This window comes from Phyllostomus hastatus, unplaced genomic scaffold (genome assembly GCF_019186645.2).
Source record: "Phyllostomus hastatus isolate PE091 unplaced genomic scaffold, TTU_PhHast_1.1 phas_scaffold_760, whole genome shotgun sequence".
In the NCBI taxonomy this organism is placed as follows: Eukaryota; Metazoa; Chordata; class Mammalia; order Chiroptera; family Phyllostomidae; genus Phyllostomus; species Phyllostomus hastatus.
In genome coordinates, this window is record NW_025334040.1 from 2413936 (window position 1) to 2437502 (window position 23567).

The 23567-nt window shown below is 53.1% G+C and overlaps 1 protein-coding gene across 2 annotated transcripts; it reads right to left on the reverse strand.

Annotated features, from left to right (window-relative positions):
* Positions 1-128: 128 nt before the first annotated feature.
* On the reverse strand, positions 129-20995 carry SEC14L2 (SEC14 like lipid binding 2). 2 transcript variants are annotated; one of them, XM_045826868.1, is made up of 12 exons: positions 20857-20995; positions 18665-18740; positions 14008-14051; positions 13560-13619; positions 13108-13296; positions 11751-11846; positions 11507-11567; positions 11025-11108; positions 7897-8003; positions 7676-7815; positions 7369-7538; positions 129-1654 (listed from the first exon to the last, which is right to left on the reverse strand). In XM_045826868.1, the coding sequence occupies exons 1-12, from the start codon at positions 20908-20910 to the stop codon at positions 1524-1526; spliced, it is 1212 nt and encodes a 403-aa protein (XP_045682824.1). In that variant the 5' UTR covers positions 20911-20995; the 3' UTR covers positions 129-1523. The 2 variants fall into 2 exon arrangements, with proteins under 2 accessions (XP_045682824.1, XP_045682825.1); XM_045826869.1 differs by lacking the exon at positions 20857-20995 and adding an exon at positions 20631-20749.
* Between the last annotated feature and the right edge of the window lie 2572 nt (positions 20996-23567).

A 23567-nucleotide genomic window follows, 5' to 3' on the forward strand; every position in this document is an offset into this window, starting at 1 on the left:
CCCGATAAGTAGCGTGAGGTTTTTGCGCATGTGCCCCGCCAGTGGCAGGTACCCTTTGCTAGGCTTCTGAAGCAGAAATTTAAGGTTCTGGGTGCTGAGTAGTGAGTTGCGATGCAGGAGGCATTGACTTGCACTCTGCGCACTGCACGTTGCTTTATTCATTGGTTAATTTTCCTAACAGAGCATTGTAAACCAAGGTCGGGATGTCCTCCTGAGGGTTCTGACTGGGGCCCATTCAGCCTCGGGCCCCTTCCTCTTGCTCCCTCAGCTTTTCCAGACCAGCTCCCCAGGCTGGGCCGCTTTTCCGCGCTCTGAGCTCCTGTGCAGCCCAGACACTGGTTTGCGTTTGCAGGAAGTGGGATTGTGATTAGTGCTGTGGCTACCGGCAGGGTCCGTGCCCTCCAGCTCCTGGTCCCCGAGCGGCCCCGTGGTTATCCCTGATTATCACCGTGGGGGGGGGGGCGGGGGGGGACCTGGAGACCTTCGAGGCCCGGTGGGGCCTGACCTTGGCTCTGCCAGCTGCTGGCCCCACCGGGCACTAGGAACCCATAGCACCCACCATACTGCCAAGACTTTGCTCAGGTCAGTCAGGAAGCGGGTTGGCGGGCACCATGGAAGACTCAGCGGGCAAATGCCCTGAGTTCTGTCTGGATCCCATTTATCATTTTGGTGTGGCTAATCAAATGAAGAGTTACTTGATGAGAAGCTGGCGACACTGAACGGGGGAGTGGAAGTCTCAGGACTCACATCTACCCCAGCCTCTCTTCCCATCCCTTTCCCAGAGCCGAGATCCCTGGAGGTAATTTCCCTGTGCTTTGTTCTCATTGGAGGACAGTGGCTGGGTACCAGACCAAAGCTCACTGTCCGAGGAAGCTCTGAATCAATGACAATTATTAGTAATCAAAGTGGCAGCCAGTGGTACCCAGGAGTTGCTGAAGTTCTCAAGGTGAGGGAAAGACCTGCCTGGCTACCCCTGAGTGGGAAGATCAGTGCTGACCCTGGACCATCTCCTGAGACCTGGGAAAAGCCAAAGGATCCCAGCCTGAGTGATAGAAAGTTTAGAAGAGCCTCTGACCTCCACCATAACTAGCAACTGGGTACCTTGCTACTCCTCATGATCTAAGGTTATATGTTCATTTGGTTGCACATTCCTCCCCTGCCACAGGCTTCCCTGAAATGTTAAGTCTCAATCTCTCCCCTTCTCTAATGTTTTCCCTGCTGCCACCCTGTGGTACCATCTTCCTGTCTCAGCTGTCACAGGTAGGTGACATTGGCACAGCTTGCAGGACAAATAGATCCTATCACAGTCCCCAGCTCCTAGGGACTCTAACTTGAAAGGCAAGGAGACTCACTGCTGCTATGCTCCCTCTTCCTAGTTCTGAAATCATAGTTCTCAGGCTCAGCTGAGTCTTTCTTCTAGCCCAGTTTCTTTTGGCATCAGGGTGCTGGGAAAATGACTGCTATAAGGGGTAGAAACTGACAGGGAGACACTGAGGGAGCCAGGCCTTCTGTGGGAGGAGGCGTTACTTTGGGGTGACTTCCCCCAGTTGTTTTATCTTCTCTTCTGAAGCTTTGTCTGGAAGCAGGACCTCCACAGTGAAATTGACCTTCTTGGCATGAATGAAGCTGTAGGTGTTGTCAAACCGCAGGACATCTGAGGGGAGGCATAAAACCAGACATTTAGGCAATTCTGACAAAGGGTTTGGGGACAGGGCTTTTCATTGACTGAGCAAGGCAATGCGGTAGGTTAATGAGGATGCAGGTAGCATAAGCAATGGTCCTTTACCTTCTGCAAAAAAAGTCTAGCTGGACTGACAAGATGATCATGGAGACAGAAAAATATATATAAGACCATGCCAAGTGCCAGATGAGTGAGACAACCACATCTGTAACACTTGGAAAGAGAAAGCCCTATAAACTGCAATTCTGTGAAGGGCTTTTTAGAGGAGTTATAGAGCTTGAACTGGGCTTTGAAAGTGGGGGCGGAGGAGGAGCAGAACTTGTAGAGGCAGTAGTTGTTACAATAATAATAGTAATGGTAACATTGGCAATTTATGTGTCTCAGCACTAGGTTGGTAATCTATATGTTATTTCACTCTTCCTCAAAATAACTATGAGTTCAGCATTAGTCCTGGTTTATGTTCTGTAAAAAAGGAGGTCACCACGTTGCAGAGTGAGGAAGTGACAAAGCCGGAATTTCCCCGAGCTGGAGCCCCACCCTGTGTAAACTTTTTGAACCAGGAATTTACCTCACAGGAATATAAACAGACAACGATGCTCATTGCACCTCTGTTTGTAAGACCTAAAAGCTTGGGAAAGCTCAAATGTTCAAAGAATTGCTTAAAAAGTTCATATTGCAATCCATATGATGAAATAACTGTTCTGATATTAAAAGAAAGAGGTTAGCTTCACAAGTGACTGGGGAAATTATCCGCAATGTATCCTTAGGCCAAAAGAGCAAACTGCAGAACATCTTATAAATAGTTTGTAACATTTTTGTTACTATAGATGTAAAAAAAACTTTTTTTGGCTCTGCCACTTTGTCTACCTACACTCCCAAGTTTTCTATTCAGGTTCTTGTTCTAAAAGGAAAGTTTTCGGTATGACCACATGCCCTGAACACACCCAGTCTTGCCTGAAAGGAGAGTTTTCTCAAATCCTGCGACAGGTTTTACAATTTCAAAATTCCTTCAAACATGCATTGAATAACAGATGTTCCGGTAATTCCTATGACTGTATACATGTGTGCACATGTCCTGTGTATTATGGCAATATGTAACTCGTCTACCCCACAGGGATGTCCAACCTTTTGGTGTCTCTGGGCCACACTGGAAGAAGAAGAGTTGTCTTGGGCCACACATTAAATACACAAACTTATGAAAACTGATGAGCAAAAAAATGTTTTAAGTAAATTTATGATTTTGTGTTGGGCCGCATGCTGCCTTTGGGCCTCGGGTTGGACACCCCTGGTCTAAAGGGATGGGAAGTATTTGATAAGCTAATAGATAAGATCTGTTAGGAGTGGCTTCCTCTAGGGAGAAAAAATGGGCACATGGTTGGCAGAAAGGGCTTTTCCAGCCTTGGCTAAGGGACAGATTGCCTTTAATCTAACCCTCCTTTGATTGATCAATTGATTGATTGATTTGACAGGTTGTTGCATTTCAGTCAAATACTCCTTCAAGAGAACAGAGTGTGAAAACAAAAGCTAGCTCTGCCCCTTCCCTATCCTGGTCTTTTCTCACTTTTCCCAGAAAAAAAACAAAACTGTATCTTTAATTCTGAGACTTAACCTTTCCCCTTTCCTGCCCCCAGATAAAATGCATAGTTTAGCCTGAGGGTAGTCACACCACCCACCATTTCTTCCTGGTGTGAAATAAGTATCAGTCATTGACTTTCTCTCTGTGCCAGAGGTGTTTCAAGACCCATAGTCCCTCTGGCAAGAGAGGCGCTTCCTCTCTGCCATGGATGAGAGCTTTAGCAACCAGAGTCAGCTGTGCAGGAGAAGGCTTTGAGCTCCTTGGACCACGCACCATCGCGGTGGCTCTGCCTAGCAAGATAGTCGACCCTCAGAAACAAGGAAGGAGCTGTTCCAAGGCCCAGTCCCGAGGGAAGTAGAGGTCATGAATTATGAGGTTCATTTTGACACAAATCATGTAGTCACAGACTCGCAGAGCCCCCAGAGATCCTCCAAGCAAGGACACCTTAACTTTTGTTGGGGAAACAACCCCCTTGAGAATTTGACGATTTTGTCATCAGATGGAATTTTCACACAAACTCAGATCCCCTGGGGTCCATCATGGACCTTCTGGGGCAGTGGTTCCCGTGGGAAAGGTGCCATTCTGAAGGGTGGGGGGGGCAGTGGCTGTATTGTGGCCTCTCATTAATGTACTGAAATATATATATATTCTAAATTAGCTTCCTTTTATTTCTCCAAGTAGGAAATTCCATTGATTTTTAATAGGCTCTAGCCTATTCTATTCCCCTCATTTTAAGGAGGTGAGGAAAACTGAATTATTTAGGGACCCTTGTTCAAAACAGTCAGAGAGTTAGGGGCCAAGCGGGACTCAGAAGCCAGGCCCCCTGCTGCCCGCTGGGCTCTTTTCGTCTCTGCGCTGCCCACAGTGCTGTTTAACCCTCATTCAGCGCGGCAGGCCTTCTGGACCGCATCTGCCACTCCTGGCAACGTCCAGATCTCTTTTTCTGAATCTTTTTCTTTCCTAGTAGAGTACTCTACGCCCAGGCCCTCAGGAAATAGTGGAGAAGGAGGGGGGAAAAAGCGAAATCAATTTGGACTTTGTTTCTCCTCCTCAGGAATTGAGGACACTTGGTCAAGGACAAGAGCGGCCTGGGGAGAGTTAATGGGCTCCTGCCACCGGAGGCAGGCACAGAGTCTGCGATTCTCCGCTGGGGGACCGTGCTCCACTTTGCAGGGGTTGCCTGGTTCTCCAGGGACATTGCCCTCCCACGGGTGAGCTTGTACCCGAACACCGGGTTCTCTCTGGGCGCAGGTCTAACCTGGGCTGTGGCCCCAGACAACAGCTGACCCACCTCATTGTCTTTGCTCCTGGGAAGGGGACGTGGACACTGGGGCCTGCCTCTCTTCCCCCTGGGACTGGACAACAAGCAGTTCCCAGTTAAGGCCCCACAGGCAGGTGAATGTTCCATCCGGGAATGTATCCAAGAGGAGCTAAAATAATTTCGGGATTTGCAGGCCTAAGCCTGAATGTGTTAAAAGCTTCATGGTCCTTTCTCAACCTGTGTCCTTCAGAAACTATAGAAGGGTAGTGGGCAAGGCTGCAAAATGGGCTGGGCTCTGCTACTGGCTGTGTGATCTTGAATAAATGACTTCCCTGGCCTGGGACTCTCTCCTCTATCACATCAGGGGTGGACCTGATCATCTCTAGGGCAGTCTCCAGCCAAGAGATCCTGGACCAGGATCCAAAGAGTCTCTGGCGTCTTCTGTCTTTTGGTATCTATGCAAGTTACTTTGTGCAAGAGAGAACACCCCTTCTCTCTACTTCAGCTTTCCTGTCAAAGAAAGAAGGAAGGGAGGGAGGAAAGGAAGAAAGGAAGAAAAGAAAAGAAAAGAAAAGAAAAGAAAAAAAAAGGAAGGAGGGAGAGAGGAAGGAAATCAAACTTACATGTACAAATGATCTACGCTCTGTGGATGACAGTATCTGGGCTAGTACTATGCCCGGTTCCTGCCAAAGCACACTGTACGTGCCTTCTCCCCCAGGACCTGGCTGCTCACTAACAAGAATCCTCTTCCTCCTCGGGGAGCCATGCCACACAGCATCTGTGAGGAGGTGGCCGTAGAGACCGAAAGTTGCCCGGGGTGTGGGAGAGGACACAGTTTCTGGGGTTGGGGTGATGGTGTTGAGGTGCAGATGGTGTAGATGGTGAAGTCCGGAGGCCAAGATATCTGCAGGGCTAGTTCAGATCTCCTGGCAGTGCCGCTGCAGAGAGGGAGCCCAGGGCTTCTCCCATCTCCAGCACTGGCTCCCGGATGGCCCTTCTCCCGCAGGTCTTGCCCACATAACAATAATGGTGGCTCAGGTGTGTTCGGTGCTCGCCAGTGCCAGGTATTATGTAAGTGCTTCACAGGCCTTATCACACCTAAATTACCACGGGTCACTGTGAGGTAGAGAGTTTGATCCCCATTGGAGCGACTGGGAAACTGAAGCTCAGGAAGGCTGAGTCACTTGCTTAAGGACTTCAGTCAGTAGTCAAGTCCTGCTCAACTCGATGCTAAAGCCCTTGCTCTCATTGATTTTCCGTGCCCGCCTGGTCCCTCGGCTCTGACAGGAAAGAGTGTAGAGATTTGATGGTGTGTGTGCGTGTGTGTGGTTTTCTGCTTATAAATGTAGTATGTGGTCATTGTAAAATAAATTGCATTTGCAGAACTACAGTAAGTCCTCACTTAACCTCATCAGTAGCCTCTGTGCCTTTCAGTGAAACAGCGTAGTATAATGAAACCAGTTTTACCATAGGCCAATTTGTATAGTTCCTAAGGCATATTTCTGGTCACAAAAACATCACCAAAATTCTAAATAAATACCCCGAACTCTTCTAATATTAAACATTGAAATACATGTGAGCTATGCATACATTTAAGAAAGGTGAATACACACGAGTAAAGTAGTGATTTTCCAACTAGCTTATTTCAGTTCAGGGTCGCAGGTGGCCAGAGCCTCGCCCCCGGCTCGGGGAGCATGGCGGGAACCGGCTCTGGACAGGACGCCATTCCCTTGAAGGGCGCATTCACACGCACTCGTTATCCTGGGACAGGTAAGACACACCGTTCACCTTACGTGCACATCTCTGGGACATGGGGGAAAATGACAAACAGTCCCCAGAGCAACCCATACAGACATGGGGAGAATGTGCAAACTCCGCACAGACACTGGCCCTGGCTGGGAATCTTTTTTTCCTCATCAACGTTATAATGAAACAACGCTGAATACAAGGATGCTGCCCATGAAATCCCCCTGTGAGCTTCCTGCCGCCCCAGAGGTCGCCACCGTGAGAGTTACTGTAGAGCCCCCGGAGTCCTTTTCTGAGTACACTTGTTATTAACCAAAGTGAATGTATACCATATATGCTATATTTTGTACTTTATTTAACAGGTATCAGACATCTTGCATGTCAACTTATTCTCATTAATGGGTATATGATACTCCATTGTATGGATGGACCATAATTTATTTAATTTATTTGACAAGACCTTATTAAGGCCATTGAATTGTACTGCCAGTTTCCAGGCTTCAGAGGACATCTCACGACTTTGCATCTTTGTATAAATATTTCTGCACACTAAATTTCTAGAGGTGGCATTGCTGAGTTGAAGGACATCTTAATCGATAATTGCAAAGTTGAGTGAGGTTAAACGCCTTTTCAAGTGCCTCTCTGCTATTCTTACTCCTCTTGGGTTAAAGCTCCTGCTCACATTCCATGTGCAGAGGTGTCAAGGCTGGGCTTCCCAGGGCCCTGCTCACCCCGTGATCCCTGCACCCACCTGGCCACTCCGACTTGGGGGAGGGGGGGAAGAATTCCCAAGAGGTGTCTGGTCGCAGTCACAAACCCAGGGAGACCTGGACCGACATCCCCTGGGATTGGCTAGCTCTGCGACTGGCCTCTGCCTGGGAGGATCATGTCAGAATCCCACCCTGCTTTCAACCAGCTGGGTCACCGCGAGCAAGTCATTTTGCTCCCCAAGTCTAAGTCTCCTCCCTTGTGCAAGGGCAAAGTGGAACTGATGGAGTTCTGCATTTAGTTCTAACTGTCCGAGAGCCTACAGTTCTGGAGAAAGAGGGACCCAAGAGGCAGACATCTAGGGCAGGAGCTTCAAGCCAAGACAGAGATACTTACAGACGCCGGGATTGTTGCAGGTGAGGGTCCCATCCTCAGGCACCAGGTGGGCATTGTACCTCTGGTTGGGCAGCACCTCTGTCATCTCCCCCGCTTTCTGCCGCTCCCCAACCTTGGTCTTCAGGAAAATTCCAAAACCGACGTCCGAGCCTTCTGACATGAACTGCCACCTGCAGGGGACACCCGCCCGCGCCGGCATGATCAGGGCGTCTCTGGGGTTCTGCCACCAGGGCTCCTCTCACCCCAGCCGTCCACCAGCACCTGCGGCTGAAGGGCTGAGGTACCCCGGAAGGGTCCAGAACCCTACCTGAGGACACAGCCAGGGAAGAGGATCTCGTACTCTACTTGATGGGAGGAGCCACGGGAAATCTGCACGCTGTGCTCATACTGCTGTTTCACCTGGTCTCGCATATAATACTTCTTGGGAATGTCACCCCCATAGTTAATCTAGAAGCAGAGCATGGAGTGAGCTGGAATGTGCATTAGAGGCAGGCTTCCCTGGTCACCTCCAGCCCCTGGGGCCCATACCTTGGATTTGCACTTGGGGTTTCCATCGGGATCAGTCATGGTGCCCCCATACTCCACAGGCAGCTGGTCAGGGCTGATATATTTCAGTAAAACCTCCTTCCAGTTTGCTGGCAGGAGAAGTAGAGAAGGAGGAAGAAGGGTGACCACTAGGTAAGATTTCATCACAGCCCTAGCAGTCTGCACAGAAGAGGCAGGAAAAAAAAACCCCTCCATCCACCCCCGCACACAAAACACAGGTATTAGGGCACAGGATGTGGGCAGAGTACTGCTGGGTTTCAGGAGGAGCCCCTGCCTCCCCCCCCCCAGGAGTGCCCTGCCCTGCATCAGGAGTCAGGAGACGTGGGGTCCTGTCCCCAGGCCTCTGGCCAGGCTGTGGTGGGAGTGAAGTGACCTAAGTCATTGAAGAGGGTATTGTGAACTCTGAAGTGCCCTCCACGTGGGAGCAGCGTGTGTTATCACTCCCAGGAAGGTGATGCAAACATCTGTAGCGCGAGCAGGAGGGAAAGAGGGAGGAGGGGAGCGTGCTCCCTGCAGAGGGAACAGTGCGCGTAGCAGGCAGGAGGGCCAGAAGCACCAAGACCTGTCCTGGTTCCACTGACCTCGGCGGGGCAGAGCTGTGTGTCTTGTCCCCACTTTGTCTGCACATCGTTGTGACTGAATGAACTCATCCATGGGGAGGGACCGCTTACACTTGGCTTTACCCCAGCCATAATTTCATGTCTGCTCCTGTTATTTTTTTAGGCTCTTTAGCTGCCAATGACTTGGCTCATTTTCTGGTAACTGAGCCCTTCCCTGACTACGAGAGTTTGACTCTAGCACAACCCATACTTTGCGCCACTTCACCATTCCAAGCTCCTCAACAAACACCAGCCACGTACAATATTTTGATACCAGAAACCTTTCCATGCTGATGCTGGAAGCCAAAGCTCCAAGGTCTGGCGCACTGCCCGGTGCACTCTGCCGCTGGCAGCACTGCCCGGGAACCCACAGGGGCTGTCCCGGATCTCCCAGCCTCAGGGTGCAGAGACCCAAGTCCATGCAGCACCTGTGATCGCGGGCTGGTTCAATCTGTGCCACTAAGCTCCAGCGACCAGCCCGGAGTGAATTTCTTCCCTTTTCTGCTGAAGTTCCTGTACCTTCTCAGCCCGAGGTGGGTTTGGTTGAGAGGGTTTCGGGTGTGGGTGGAAGAACAGACTGAACCTCCTCCACGGCTCTGCTGCCAGGAAACCTAAGCGTCTCATGCTCACGGTGGGTGGTAGCGGCAGAGAAGCCAAAATCGCCAGAGCCATTGCTGGGACTTTGTATTTCTCCCCCCAGCTCAGCTGGAGAGTCGGAAAAGGCCAGAGGGGATTCTTCCCCATCTTACAGAGTCACTGAGGCAAGAAGCGGAACTCGTTGCTGCCAGAGCTAGGACAAGAACCTAGGAGTTCTGGACTTTCCAGAAGGCCTCACTCCACTCCTAGGACACATTTGGAAAATCTCCACTTTCAGTGTGTTGCCTGAAGGTGAACATTCAGAAACCTCCAGAGTCCCTATTACCGACCCCCGGGTTCAAGTCTGGAGGTGGCCTCAAGTCTCCCATGATCTACCTGGTCCCAACCCACCTTCAGAGCCTTTTCTCCCACCTCTCCTCTTGATGCTGCCACAGAACTGACTCCTGTCTGTCCCCGGCTGCCTCGATTCCCGTGCATCTTCCCCACTGGCTTCCCTTGTGCCCAGATGTCCTCCCTGCCTCCTTCATACCCAACCCCTGCCCACCTGCTTCTCCGACAACCTCCCCATCACTTCTTAGTCTCCCTGATGGGCTCCTCTTCCTCTGCCTGCCCTTGAGCTTGGATATCCCCCAAGGCTCAGCCTCTGTTCTTCTGGGGGCAGTCTTATCTGTTCTCAAGGTCTTAGCTGCTGCCAACATCTGACAGCTCCCAAATCTCCAGGCTGGAGTTCTCCCCTAGGCTTCAGGTTCAAGTATCTCCAATATCTGTACATCTCACACACTCTTCAGACTTCACTTGAAGCTCACTCTTCCAGTTGTGTTCCTCCACTGAGCTAATTGCATTACAGTGACTGCAATACTTAGTCACACCAGACACTAGGGGGTCATTCTAGATCTCTCTTCGTCCCTCCCTGTATCCAGTCCTTTGAGTTCTTCTGTTTTACTTCCTAAACAAGTCCTAAACCCATCCTCTCTCCCCTCTGTGCCCACCGCCTTTGCCCCAGCGCAGGCTTGCGACACCTGCTGCATGGACTGTGCCCACAGTGAGCAAACTGGCATCTGTCCCTCACGATCCTGCCAATACGGTGTCTCAATTTAAAATCTGATCCTGGTTATCCCCTGCTCACAGCTCACCTCTGGTTCCCAGAGGCCTGTAGAGTGATGGCCCAGCTCCTTAGCATAGTGCCCCAGATTCTCTGTGAGTTGCTCTTGGCTCCTTTGTCAGCCTCGTCACTTGCGATATCCTGCCAAACGTTCTGCAGCTGCCTGTGCCGTAGTGTGTAAGGCCTTTGCTCAGTGCTGTTCCTTCTGCCCGACAGCTTGCCGCCCTGCTTCATCTGGCAACTCTTCCTCACCCCATTGCCCTTGGCCAAGGTAGGTCTCACCTCCTCCCTAGGTCAAGTGGGCTTTGTGCCTCCCCAAGAGACCTAGAGCTTTTCAAGGGATTTGTCTATTTCACCTTCCTAGTCCAGGGCCTGGCACATAGTAGGTGCTCATCAAATGAAGCCATGCCTAGTTGCCTCCAGCTGAAAGCAAGCTCGGCTCATGTGACCTCCACGGCACCTTCTCCAGGCCCCTTCTACTACCTTTTCCAGTTCTTTGTCATAGCTTTCTCTCTACAGGTCTTTTCTCTCCTCTTACACTGCAAGCCCCTTAATGGCAAGAGCTGATGTTTCATTCATCTTTGAATCTATAATGCTGAGCTCAGTACTTTCTTCCAGTGTCTGAGAGAAAGTGCTCTCGTGAACACAGACAGGGAGACGCTAGCCCAGCCCCAGCTTGCTCCTGGGTCGCGCAGCTACCAAACCAGCAGAGGGAACCTTTGCCCTGGTGGCTGCTGGCCCTGTCTCTAAAGTCATCGCCAGTCTGGGCCACAGACCATCCTGTGGAGTTGAGGAGAATCTGAGCTACTCACCCCCCAGGACCATGATCTTCTTACGAGTGTCCTCACTCAGGAAGTGTTTGACGAGATTAAAGGCCACAGGAAACAGCTTGGGGGCTGGAACAGAGACCAGACAGGGGGAGATTGGAAGCAGTGCCCACTCTGTCCCAAACGGTATTGTCCACAGTGCCCCGTGTCTCAGGCCCCACGTTCCCCAGTGCTAGTGCTGCGCAGCCCACGCAGGCAGCCCCGGGGAATGAGGCTCAGCAGGGCGCCTCCCCATCGGTACAGTGGGAGGAGTCCAGCGGGGATGGTCTTCCTCTCACGCGGGGCTGGACGGCTCCAAGGCAGCAATAAGCGGTAACAGCTGCGTGAGCTGTAAAGCACTTCCCGCGTGTCAAGGGTCCTCGATGCTCTCCTTTGGCTCACTCTGTCCTCCCCACCTGAATCTGTCCCGGTAACATTTTTGGCCCCTTCTGCTCATTTGACTTTCTCACTTGGAGTTCCCAACTTACCTTTAATGATGAAAAGATGCTTCAGTGTTTCAGGATAATTATCCTCGACCAGGCAGAGAAACTGTGGAAACAAAATCACCGAGTGTAGCGGGCTCAGTCTTCCATGTCAGGGTGAAAGGCCCGGCCTCCTCCAGGCCCGACTCTGCCCCTGCCACCTCACCCATCCCACAGGGCATCCCAGCAGAGGGGTCCACTCCCCCCGTCCCAGCTCCCCCCACCCTGCCTCTCCAGTCCTGCCCCTCACCTCTCCATAGGTCTCCACAGCAGGCTTCCAGAGATGCTTGAGGCCGAGCCCTTCACAGTCATAAATCATGGTGATGGAATCCACCTTCTTCCCCATCTGCAGGACACAGAGGGGCAGAATGTCACAGCAGGCTGCCCCAGTGCAGAAGCCCACCCAGTTCAGAGCAAGTGCTGACTGTGTCTCGTGCCCATATTGCAGCTGGATCTGGGCAGGGCTGTACCTAGGGCTTTCCAAACAGAGAGAATCACCCCAGGCCAGAACTGCAGTCCAGGCAAGTCACCTTCCTGCCTAGGTTTCCTCGTTCTCATCCAGTCAGGCACTGGGCGGACGGAGACTGCATCTGAGGTCCCTTCCCTTCTGCAGTTTGACCTGGTGGCCTTCCTCTTCCTTGGTGTGCAGCACCCAGTAGTGCTCTGTCTGTGGGGCTCTGTGCAGCCACTTTTCTCATGCACGGAGATGTTCTCTGTGCAACCCAAGCCCTTAAAGGTGCATTCGCGCCTAGTGCTTCTTTGCCCGCCCAGGCTGCAGGGCCCCTGCACACACTAGGTCTCAGTGCGTGTTTGTGGGTGACAGCGTCGAAACGGCCCCACACGTACTGCATCCTCTCATTGGACCTTTCCATTTGCTGAGGGGAAGGAAGGAGAGAAGGTCATGGTAGCAGCCCCAGCTTGCTCTTCAGCCTTTCTCTCAGTAAGGAAATCAGCCGTCCTTATCTTTTTTGAAATGCAGAGTTAGAGGAATGTAGATTCTTAGCTCATCCACACCAGCGATACCCAAATACTTGTCTAAGGACAGGGTCATCTGTGACAAAGATCTGGTTGGTGCCCAAATGAATGAGAAACATAACAATAAGGTAGTTAAGTTCTCCTTTTCAATTGGTTTTTAGACCGGGGGTAGGGAGAAAGAGAAACATCATTTGTTGTTCCACTTATTTGTGATTCAATGGTTGATTCTTGCATGTGCCCTAACTGGGGATGGAACCCGCAACTTTGGTGTATCAGGACGATGCTCTAACCAACGGAGCTATTCGACCAGGGCCCGAAGTAGTTAAGTTATTTATGAAACTAAATTTACTATTTAAAGGACTGGCCTGTATTCTGAGATTTTGCCATTCCTATACTTTTGAGGGTTCATTATGGTGATGGTAGCTGGCAATTTTTTTTTAAGTCCTTACTTGGAAAAATTAAAATCTGGCAACATGTTAGTCTCTAAAACTTCAAAATTCCACTGGTCTCTGAAATCCAAAGGCCCAGGCCTCAGCCCTGAAGCTGGGTTTAAGTCCCTGTGTGATATCCCTGCTTCTGCTTGAATGCCGCTACCGCGATTAGCTCATTGTCAACCATGCTGGTCCACTCGCCTTTTCAGACTGGCGGTTACACTCCTGCACGAGCAGCTCGCAGTCCCGCATCTTGGTCTTCAGCAAGTCCTGTTTGGTGGCCGAGAGGAGCAGGCCTCTGGCATCCAGAGGTCCAATGATATCGTACCAGATGGGAGAGCCCTCCTTGTCGTAGCCACACAGGCCTCCTGACAGATACAGCTGGACCACCTGGGCAAAAACACAGAGAAGGCAAGGCCCCTGGTGAGCAGACTCAGGGCAACTACATGTATCCTGGGGCCTTCCTCTGGGTTCATCATTCTCTCCCTCAACAGCCTTCCCCTAGGTACCAGTGCACACCCATTCTGGGAACCATTGGTGTCCACTTGGCATTGCCAGGACTTTCTTCTGAAGCTTCTGGTCCCACAGACCCAGGACACAAACTGTGGTCTAGTGACCTGACAGAGGGGCGGGCCAGGATCACTTGTCCTCACCTCTGGAGGCTGCCAACTCGTAATATGTTCAATGTCCTTCTGCTTCCGGAACTCCACATGCTGCAAACACACAGTCAGGGCTTTAAGAAGGTGTGAGCGGGGCAGGGGGACCCCTTAGTAGACATCTAGCACTAGGTGGCAGCATGAACAGGTAAGTCATGAGAAGACAACTGGCAGGAACGTGAAAGAAGGCAATGCCTGTTTTAGAAGTCTTGGCAGAACACCAGTTCTTGGCTAGCCCAGACCTATGAAAGCTCTGGGTTTCCAGGGAAGGGAATGCACTTTTTCCAGAGGGACAAGGCAGTAGTGGTCGGCTAAGACTCAGCTACATCACACAAGCCACTGGCTGTGATGGAGGTGAGTGGGATGGGCAAAAGAACAAGCACAGTGTGATTCTGATGGGCAGGAACGGAGGCAGCCATGGGATTTGGAGGCAAATGGATCTCACCTTCCGGAGCATGGCCTCAGACTTCTGTATGTCGAAGCTTCTTGCTGTAACAGGGAAATGGGGTCAGGGTTAGACTGGGCATCCAAGGACAAGATTTCCCTGTTCTCATACTAGGGGCAGCTCCTCTCTCTCAACATCCCACCTACCTCCCAGATCATCCCACATGTAGAAGCTAATATGAGGACATTCACTGAGGGCGTCTGGAGCACCACAGCCCCTGGAGAGCAGGTCGAAGTTAAGTTCAGGTAGGAGTAGCATTAAAACTTCAGAGTCAAAAGAGTTTTGCCCTAGTCGATGCAATTGGTGAAAGGTCTTATCTGCCCTCAGGAAAAGTGAACCCTGGACTTTCTCTCATTTAGCTTTTCCCTTACACAAAGTTAATCTCTTCCCCAGTCTAACATCCAGTCCTGAGAACTTGAGCCACAGTTCAAAGATGAACATAGCTGCCCCGTAATCTGGGGCAGAGCTGGCAGAACATCCCAGTAGGATGGAGGGCTCGATGAGCTTCCAGTCGACCTTGCCATGTCCTCCAAGGACACATGCATACCCCAATGCGACACAGAGTGCCCTCCTCTCAGGGTTCCTGTAAAGTTTTAGAATAGAAAAGTTCACCTAGGCCAACTCTACTTTATGCATTAACCCCCAAAAGTTGTCTTGCTAAAGCTTGAACACAAAGACTTCACTGCCCTGGAAAGCCACCTGCTTCCAGACAATCCGAGTTACCATGCGCACTCAGTCCTCACGGCTATACTGAGTGGAGATCTGCTCCAGGGACGCTCAGAGAGAGGGGACAACTCCCTCAGCCATGGGACAACCTTTCCAATACTGTGCTGCTTTCACGCTGCCCATCAGTCGATCCTTTCACCGTTCCTCACAGCTTGATTTCAAGTCCACCCAAATAACGTCCCTTCGGAAGTTTTCAAGTTTGCCAGTGCCCCTTGTCCAGTGTGCTGTGCAGAGCTGAGCACAGCACCAGGTGCTGTCTACCCTCCTCCGATAAAACCTAAGGACGCTCTTGGCATTGATCACACCCTTCACTCTGGTGGGACACACAGTCAGCTGAAACCCCCAATCCTTTTCAGCTGTTCTGCAGCTGAGCCTCCATCCATCCCCGATGTTGTGAGGTGGTTTTCTGGCTCCCCCCCTACCCGATTTTATCTTGTTAGAATGAGCTTTATTTCATTCTCCTTTTAAAGAAAGGGAAGAGGGGAGGAGAAAGAGGGAGAGAAACATTGATTGGCTGCCTCTTGTGCACGCTTTGCCCCGGGGGCCGAACCCACCACCAGGCATGTGCCCTGACTGGGAATTGAACTGGCGACCCTGAGTTCTGCGGGACGATGCCCAACCAACTAATAAGCCGTACTGGTCAGAGTTTCATTTCATTCTTTCAAGAGCTTTGGAGATCCAGATTCTGACCAGTTTTGTCATCTGACCTATGAACTGTCCCTCCCAAGCGGTAGGTGCTCTGTTGACATCAAGATCTGCTTGAGAGCCCTGGAGCCTGGGCCAGATGGGCTGCCCTCTGGACTGTCGCTGGACCTTTAATCGCTGTTCCCCAGGATGGCCAGGCACATCCCCGGACTCTGCCATCATGAAACTCAGCCCACTCTTGATGCCTACAAAGGGCGCACCGGGAGATCTGACTGATGCCACACCTTCCCTGGGTGCTAGACACACGTTAGGAGAGCTGAACAGTCTTCAGTCCTGGGAAGTCCCTCCCCACTGCCCTTTATGTGCCATCGTGGCAGCAGGGGCGGCTTTTAGCGGAATGTAATCCAGGTCTGCAGCCCAGCCCTCGCACGTCCCTGTTTGACCTTGGACAAGATACTGCACATCTCTGAGGGAATCATCTAATGAGCTAAAGACACTGGGAAGATGCAAGGCAACATCATGATGGGGAAGCCCAGCTGGACTGTGAAAGTGGGAATCCTCCATAGGAGGGCACCCCGAACTGTGAGAAGAGACCTTATCTTCCCAGGGAACAGGAGTGGCAATGAACTGTGAGCCCCGTTATCTCAGCGTGGTTCTTCAGTTAACCCTTATCAGCTAGGGTCCAACATCCAGAATCTTCTTCAAGAGCCCTCCCCTAGTTGTCACTTGCCTCTGGCAGCACCTGGCCTGGGCTTCCCGCATGCCTGCTGAATCAGGCCTCTCCAGGGCTCCTGCTGCCCTCCCTGGTCAGGGGCAGCTCAAAGCGTGGCTTAGGGCACTGCCAGAGAAGCCCACCTAGCAGCAGCTGTCCCGGGTTCTTATTTGATCCCTTCCTCGGTCTGGAAAGTGAGTACACTCAGACCTGCTCTGCGCCCTCTTAGGGTTGCCACCACTTCGTGGTTTTTATCTTGCCACCTGACTCTCCTTGCTGGAGTGCCCAGAGCTGCGCCCCAGTCAGGGGGAGGCAGTGGAGCCTCGTGGGCCCGCTCTCGGGGCCTGGGGCCAGGGGAAAACTAAGTGTACCTGGGTGAAGGGGGCGGTGAGAGTGGAACCCCAGCTCACACCTAGGCTAGAAAAAGATTCTGCTGTCATGCACCTTGCAGATGTTCCCTTTAGAACCCAAAGGAGACAGAGAAATGGTTTCTAAGAAGAGAGAGAGACAACAAAAACCCTAATTGAAATTCATAGCAGAGTCTGACCAGGCCTCAGCTCCTGCCCAGGAAGTGTGAGGCACCAAATGAAGTGCAGAGGACATAGTTGTCCTGTTGGAAGAGGCACAGCGTGGCTTCAGGGGCAGCCGTGGCTCACTGGAGAGAACAGTGGCCTGGGACTCTGGGCCCCAGATTTCTGCCCTGGTTCTGCTTCACGCTAGCTGTGTGCCTTCGGCTAAGTGCCCTCCCCTCTCTGAGACTCTGTTTTCTCAGCTGGCAAATGAGGATGACCACACTCTTCGCTGTTCCTGCAAAGAAAGAGGGTATCCCAGGCCCGGGGCTGTTGAGGGTGCCTGCAAAACCAGCTGCAGGACCCCAGGCTGGCCTCTTAGATAAAAGAGAGCTGTGTTGTTGTTCACAGCTCTCTGCAACCACACCTCCACCTAAGATCAGTTTGGTAGTTTGTCTGATGATCTAACAGCTGGCCCTTTAAGGCAGTGCTGGTTTCCCACTCTCCACCCGCCCACTTCTAGCTACAGCTCTTTACCAAACTGCTGGGCCAGAATATCCTCTGGCCCTGGACTGACTCCACTGCCGCCCCCACACTGCCCCTCCACCCTCTCTGAAGGGGCTGGGGGTGTGGGTTTGAAGCTTTTTTTTTTTCCCAGGAGAAAATGGCAGGTGGCACTTCCAGGGGTACACGGAGCCCCACGTGGCTCTCCTGGCTACACCCGCCCTTGGGTGCCTGCCAGTAGTCCCCCAGAGCATGTCGGTCTCTTCCATTTCTGCACGGAAAAACAAAACCCAGCTCTCCACCCACCCCAAGACTGCTAGTGTGTATGTGTCTATAAGTAAATAATCAGGTATAATATGTACTTTAATTTTTGAACTGCGGTTCCCCCTCACAACTTAATCTCTGCTAATCTAAGAAAGTGGAATTTATTCTCTATTATTTCTATGCCTAGTAATAAAGTTTCTATACCGAAAAAGATCATGTGTCACAAGAACCAGAGAGGGTGGCACGTGACTTGAATCACACAAGAGAAGAGGAAAAAGAACAGGAAGGTTTCAGGAGCTGGGGCATGGGGCTGAGTCTAATCCTGCTGCTAATAGAAACGAGCACCTGGCCTCATGTACTCAAAGCTCCGTCATTCCACATCCTGCTAGAAGCTGGGCACCCTCTTTCGTCCTGCTATCCCAGAGAGGTCTCGAGGGCAGATGTTCACCCCTGGCCCAGGTACCACATCCAGGCCGGAGCAGCAGTAGAATTACAATGTGGGACTCTACCCTGGCTTGTGTGGCTCCGTGGATGGAGTGCCGGCCTGTGAACCAAAAGGCTGGCTCAATTCCCAATCAGGGCACAAGCCTGGGTTGCGGGCCAGGTCCCCGGCTGCAGGCATATAAGAGGCAACTGATCGATGCATCTCTTGCACATCGATGTTTCTCTCTCTCTTTTTCTCCCTTTCTTCCCCTCTCTCTTAAATAAATAAATAAAGTCTTAAAAAGAAAAGAAAAGGAACATGGAGCTCTGGAGCCTGGTGGTGGCTTGAGGGAGGTCTTGTCGACCTAGTTCAGGCTGCGTGCGCCCCACCGTGTTCCCCATGTTCCCCAAGCTCTCGCCCCAACTTCAAGCTGCCTAATCTGCTGCCAGCAGGAGCCCTGCCGTCCCAACAGGCCACAGAGGGGCCCAGTTTCTCCCAGGGGCCAGAACTCTGGTTCTAAACTTGATTCTGGCTCCGACTTCCCACATGACTGGACCCTTTATTGGCTTTTCCTCCCACTGTTTCCCTGAGTCCATCAGCAGAGTGGACAGAAAGGGCACTGAGCTGGGGCTCAGCCAACCTGGGCTCTAGTCCTCTCTTTTTCTGCAATTCAAACACCGTGTGACTTCACCTCTCTGTGCCTCAGTGTTACCCATCCAGTAGGGAGGTTTGTAACTGCCAGAGGTCCCTTTTGTTCCTAAGGGTTGAATCCTCCAATTCTCTGATTGCCAGAGCCAGGGTTTCCAGAGGGCGCTATTCTGTTACCCAGAACCGGACCCTGCCCCAGCCCCCCACAGCCCCCTCTCCCCTCACCTCGGAGCCAGCGCAGGAGATAATAGTCATCTGGATTCGGCAGACTGGGCAGCACGTCCTGGACATTCTCCCGAAACTGCAGGGAGAGGTAGCTGGGTGAGTGACAGGTCCCGCCTGCACCGCCCTCTACCCAGGACTCTCCAAAGAGGCTTTGCTGGATGCCTCTCAACACCAGTCAACTCCGCAGGCACTGGCTGAGCATGTGGGCTGCACGGCGCATCATGCTAGAGGGAGCCGGGTGGCAGGAGGAGGTGGGCAGCGAGTGAGACACTGCCCCTGCCTGGCTGCGTGCACCTCCACACTCCAGTGTGGCGGGCCACCGGAGGTGTTCCCGGCTAACTGCGATAGCAGACACTGTGGGGCATGCCACAGCACAAGCTGTCAGTTTCCCACGTATTCCCCGTGTGCCCGGCACTGAACTTGGCACTTATTCCTGCCTCATTCAGTGTCCCTGGAGGTATTACTGTCCCCATTATACAGATGAAGAAATTGGAGCTCAGAGAGACTAAGTAACATGCCCCAAGCCAAACAGCTCGAGATCGGCAGCGCTGGAGGCAAAGCGGGGCCTGGGAGAGGCCAGTGCGCACACTCCTCCATGGTTCCCCACCCCCGTTGTCATGGAAGGGAGAGCAACGCGACTGGCAGAGCAGAGGGGAGGAAGAGTTTGATTCTGACTGGGGCCAGGAAGACGGTGGTCTCCTATGGATTCATGTTTTAAGAAATGGCATTTGAACTAATCTTGAAAGAAATCAAAGGCAGCAGAAGGAGGGAGGAGGGCTATCGGGGTGGAAGGAGCAGTTGCAGTGAGAAGCCACCAAGGGGGAAAGTGCAGGGAGTGCCAAACAAGGAACGTGGACAGTGACCCCAAGGGATGGCCACACCCACTTCCAGCTGTTCTCTGCCCTATGAGCACACCCACTGCCCATGCTCTCCCCGTACCTCCTGCTCCCAGCCACTCACCTTTCTCTGGTCACTGACCTCCTGGGCAGCCACAGAGGGGACCAATGAGGACCAGCCACCTCTGCCCTTTGCCTAGGTCAGCCAAGCATGCAGACCATCCCATTCCCCAAACAACTCCCAGGTAAACTGCTCATCCAGGGCTCAGGCGTGAAGCCACCACTTGCCAAGGACCCTACCCAGCCCCTGTTTTCCAGTTTAATCACCACCTAATCCCTTATCTGCCGGACTTCCCCCACAGGTCAGCAGTAAAATCTGAAACCTCCCTCTCCAGCCACCCCGGGATGGGGGAGGCCCGGCCTGAGCAAAGCCTTCGAGAGCTGGTGCCTCAGCTTCACTGCTACAGCAGGAGACCCCTATGCCCCCACCCCTTCCCAGCAGCAGAACACTGCCCTGCTTTGGAGCCTGCAAACGTGGAGACTGGACCCACTTGGCTCTGGTTCCAAGAACAGCCAGCCTCCCCTCTCAGTAATGACAACACAGAAGTGGAGATACAGGTGGTGGGGAGTGGGTGCAGCCTTCGAACTGTTGCCTCCTCCTCTGCCCAGGTGCCAAGGCAAAGCCAAGGTTACCTCCCAGCCTCAAGAGCAACACCCCAAGTCACCGGTCAGGGAAGGCCAGGATTGCAGGACAAGGGAGGACTCCTCTCAGCTCAAACTAACCCCAGCCCACGGAGTCACCCACCAGTAGGATTCCAGACCTCCCTCCACATCGCCTGGTCCAACCTCCTTGTTTCGGTTCATCAGAGAGCACACAGATGAAGGATGGATTTTGCCCAAGGTCACAGAGTGCCTTGGACCAGCGGAGGGTCTATCCAAACATCCTTAGGAGCCGTCCAGGGCCCCTTCCATCCCTGCCCCTGCCCCGGGAGGAGGAAAACCTCCCGGAAATGGGAGGAGACCCGGGGCCCGGTCCCAGGGCCCCGCTGCCAGTCCCGAAATGAATGTCGCCTTTGTGCCCTGAGCTGCCTCCAAGGGCTTCCAAGCAACCACTTCCTCCCAGGTGGTACCTCCAAGGGCTCGTTTCGGGGCTGGGACCCGGGTGGCAAACTTCCCCGGGAATCCCCTCGGTGGGCGCTGGGCGGCGGGCCGCCAGGTGCCGCCGAAGGCTGCTTCCTCCGTCACCAGCCCGCCGAGGACCTTTGCACGCCTCCTACCTAGACCCTTCCCGGCTCGCCGCCGCGGGAGGGAGAGGGCCGCCGCCCCGGGTGGGGGCGGGCCAGGATGAGGGCTCACCTTGGCCAGAGCCTCCTTCTGCTTGGGGCTGAGGTCGCCGACTCTGCCGCTCATCTTGGGTCGGGGTGCGCCGGTTGCGGCTACGGGAGCTGATGTAGCTCGGGCTCCTTTTCGGCCGCCGAAGTCCCAGCCTTCTTGCCTTTGGAGGTGGCTGGCCGCCAAGTCCCGCCTTTTAAAGGATCCCGAGGGGCGGAGCTGGAGATGCTCCGGGCTGGGCTTCTGATGCGTCGGCGTTCGCTCTCCAGAAGTCGGTAACTAGGCAGGAGACGGAGTCGGAGTCTCAGAAAGTCTGGGTTCTGGTCCCAAATTTACTCTTAGCTCAAGGCCACACATTGTGGCCTTGGATGAGACACCTGAGCTCTCTGGGCCTCAGTTTCCCCATCTAGGTACTGTCTAATGAGCTCTTCTAAGATCAGCCCCCCCACCCACCCACAGCACAGGACCAAGTCTCCCCCACACACTCTAGGGAACTTGCTTGGTGCCGTGGGGCAGGGGGTGGGGGGTCAGGTCCCCTAAGCCTAGCCATGGCCCTGCCTCTGGGAACTGAGGTAGTGGCCGCTTCTCTCTTAGACCCTTGCCCTTCTGTCCTGCCCTCGGTTCTGGACAGCTGCTGCTAGCCCGGCTCCCAGCCTTTCAGTGTCAGCAGCCTATCCCCTCCCGTGGGGCAGACAGGCTGCGGGGACAAGGAAGCCCAGGCCTGGCCGCCCCTCCCAGAGCCCTGTCCTGGGCATCTGACCTTCCCAGCACTTTGAAAGCTGCTCCTAAGTTGCTCACACTCTCAGCCAGCATGGAAGAATGCTTCAAAGACCTAGGTTTGAATTCTAAATCCTCTACTTCTAGGAGACTTCAGCAAGTGACTACACCTCTCTGGATAGAAGCTTCTTCGTTTACGTGGTGGAGGTAGATGATCTGAACTTCGAGTCAGCACGAGAGGACCGAGTGAGCTGAAGGACACAATTCGCTCAGTGCAGCGCCTAGCCCAGGGCCCTCCCTAGATCACCCTGCACGCACTTCCTTTGCCGCCTGCAGGGCCAGGCTCCGACCTCTGGGTGGGGGGTGCAGGGTGAACGAGAAGGGAACCACAGAGAAAGTCAGGCCCACTATCAGCTTATCTGCTTCCTCACCCCCTCCCTTGCTTATACCCAGGGACCAGTGCTGCGGGTCCCCCTGAGTGCCTACAAGCCTAGCCGTCCTGCCACACCCCAATCACTGCCTCTTCCCCACAGAATGAGCCATTTCCTCCTTTCCAAGTGGAAAGTGGCTCCACAGACACTCGGGAGGCCTTCATTCTGGACTCCCCATGCTGTCTGTGCCCTGGCGCGGCCCCAGCACAGAGGTCTTCTGCAGGGCGCAGAGTGAGGGTCTCAGGTCCAGCCCTGTGGCTGAGAGCCCCCACCCCACCTCTGTGTGTCCTCAGGTAGCCCCAGCAGTCCTGCCCCAGTTACAGAATCATCGGCTTCTGGCTTAAGGCAGGGCATGGCTGCCTTCCTTGCGGGACACGTGGCTGAGACCTTTATTAAAGGCCCGTCCAGGAGCAAAATGTTCATTTCACCGTGCGGCCTATTCAGAGGAAAAAAGAACAACCCTTATGTTGGCTTATCACTTTACAGTTTACAAGGCATTTTCTGATCTAGATTTTCATGTAAGCCCATGGAGACCCTCTAAATCAGGAAGGACAGGTGATTACTTGAGAACCTGAAGATGAGCATGAGCAGAGGCGGGGAATCCAAGTTTCCAGTCTCTGGGCCATAGGCTGCCAGGTGCCTGCGGGCCAGGGTATAGACTCACCTGGGACCACCTGCATGGGCTGCCCCAGGAAGCACATGGAAAACATTCACCCAGCAGGAAGTAGTCCCCTGCTCTGACCTACCCCACTGCACGCCCCTGCGCCCCAGGACTCGAGTTATCTGAGGTAAAGACCTAAAGAAAGCACCCTTCCTCCAGTCTGCTCTTCCCAGTCCTGTGGCTGCCTTCTTCTCCTTCCTCCATTGAAACTTACCTATCATCAGCCCACTGTGGAACCGCTAGTTAATCTGATAATATAAATCCTGGCCTAATAATTTGGCAAACTCCTCCAAGCTAGTTACTAAGAGAGCCCCTCCTCCCCATCCTCACCTTTTCTCTATACCCTAACCCCTACCCAGCAATTCTCCCTCCCTGCTAGGTATGCTGCTCCTCTGCTCAAGAACCTGCAGTGGCTCCCTAGTTCCTTGACTTGCATTCAAGATCTACCCCCATCTCCTCCCAGCATCCCTTGTGGCCTCCAGTGCCGCTCATTTCCCTTCACACTTTCATTTCAGTAAGAGACGCTCCATGCTGTCGCTCAGATGCACCTCTGCCCTCCTGACTCTGTCTGAGCTGCTGCCCTCACTTGGTCCCCCCGCCCCACCCCGACCAGATCCTCCCTGCACCCCCCCACCCCACCCCCGCCAGATCCTCCCTGCCCCCCCCCCCCACCCGCCAGATCCTCCCTGGCCTTCAAAGCCCTGGAACTGCCCTGGCCAGGTGGCTCTGTTGGTTGGAGCATCATCCCCTGAACCAAAAGTTTGAGGGTTTGATCCTTGGTCAGGGCACGAATGGGAGGCAACTGATTGGTATTTCTCTCTCACATCAACTCTCTCTCTCTCTCATCAATAAACATATCCTGGAGTGAGGATTTAAAAAAAAAAAGGGCCCGATCCAATGCTCTTTCCAGGAATCTCTCCCTGATC

Excerpts from the sequence above, each read along its gene's own strand:
- SEC14L2 (XM_045826868.1), bottom strand. The coding sequence starts at position 20,910 with ATGAGCGGCAGAGTCGGCGACCTCAGCCCCAAGCAGAAGGAGGCTCTG. Across the intron at positions 18,741-20,856 it reads AGAAGGAGGCTCTGGCCAAG|TTTCGGGAGAATGTCCAGGA; the intron begins GTGAGCCCTCAT and ends CTCTCCCTGCAG. Across the intron at positions 1,655-7,368 it reads CTGCAACAATCCCGGCGTCT|ATGTCCTGCGGTTTGACAAC; the intron begins GTAAGTATCTCT and ends GCCTCCCCTCAG.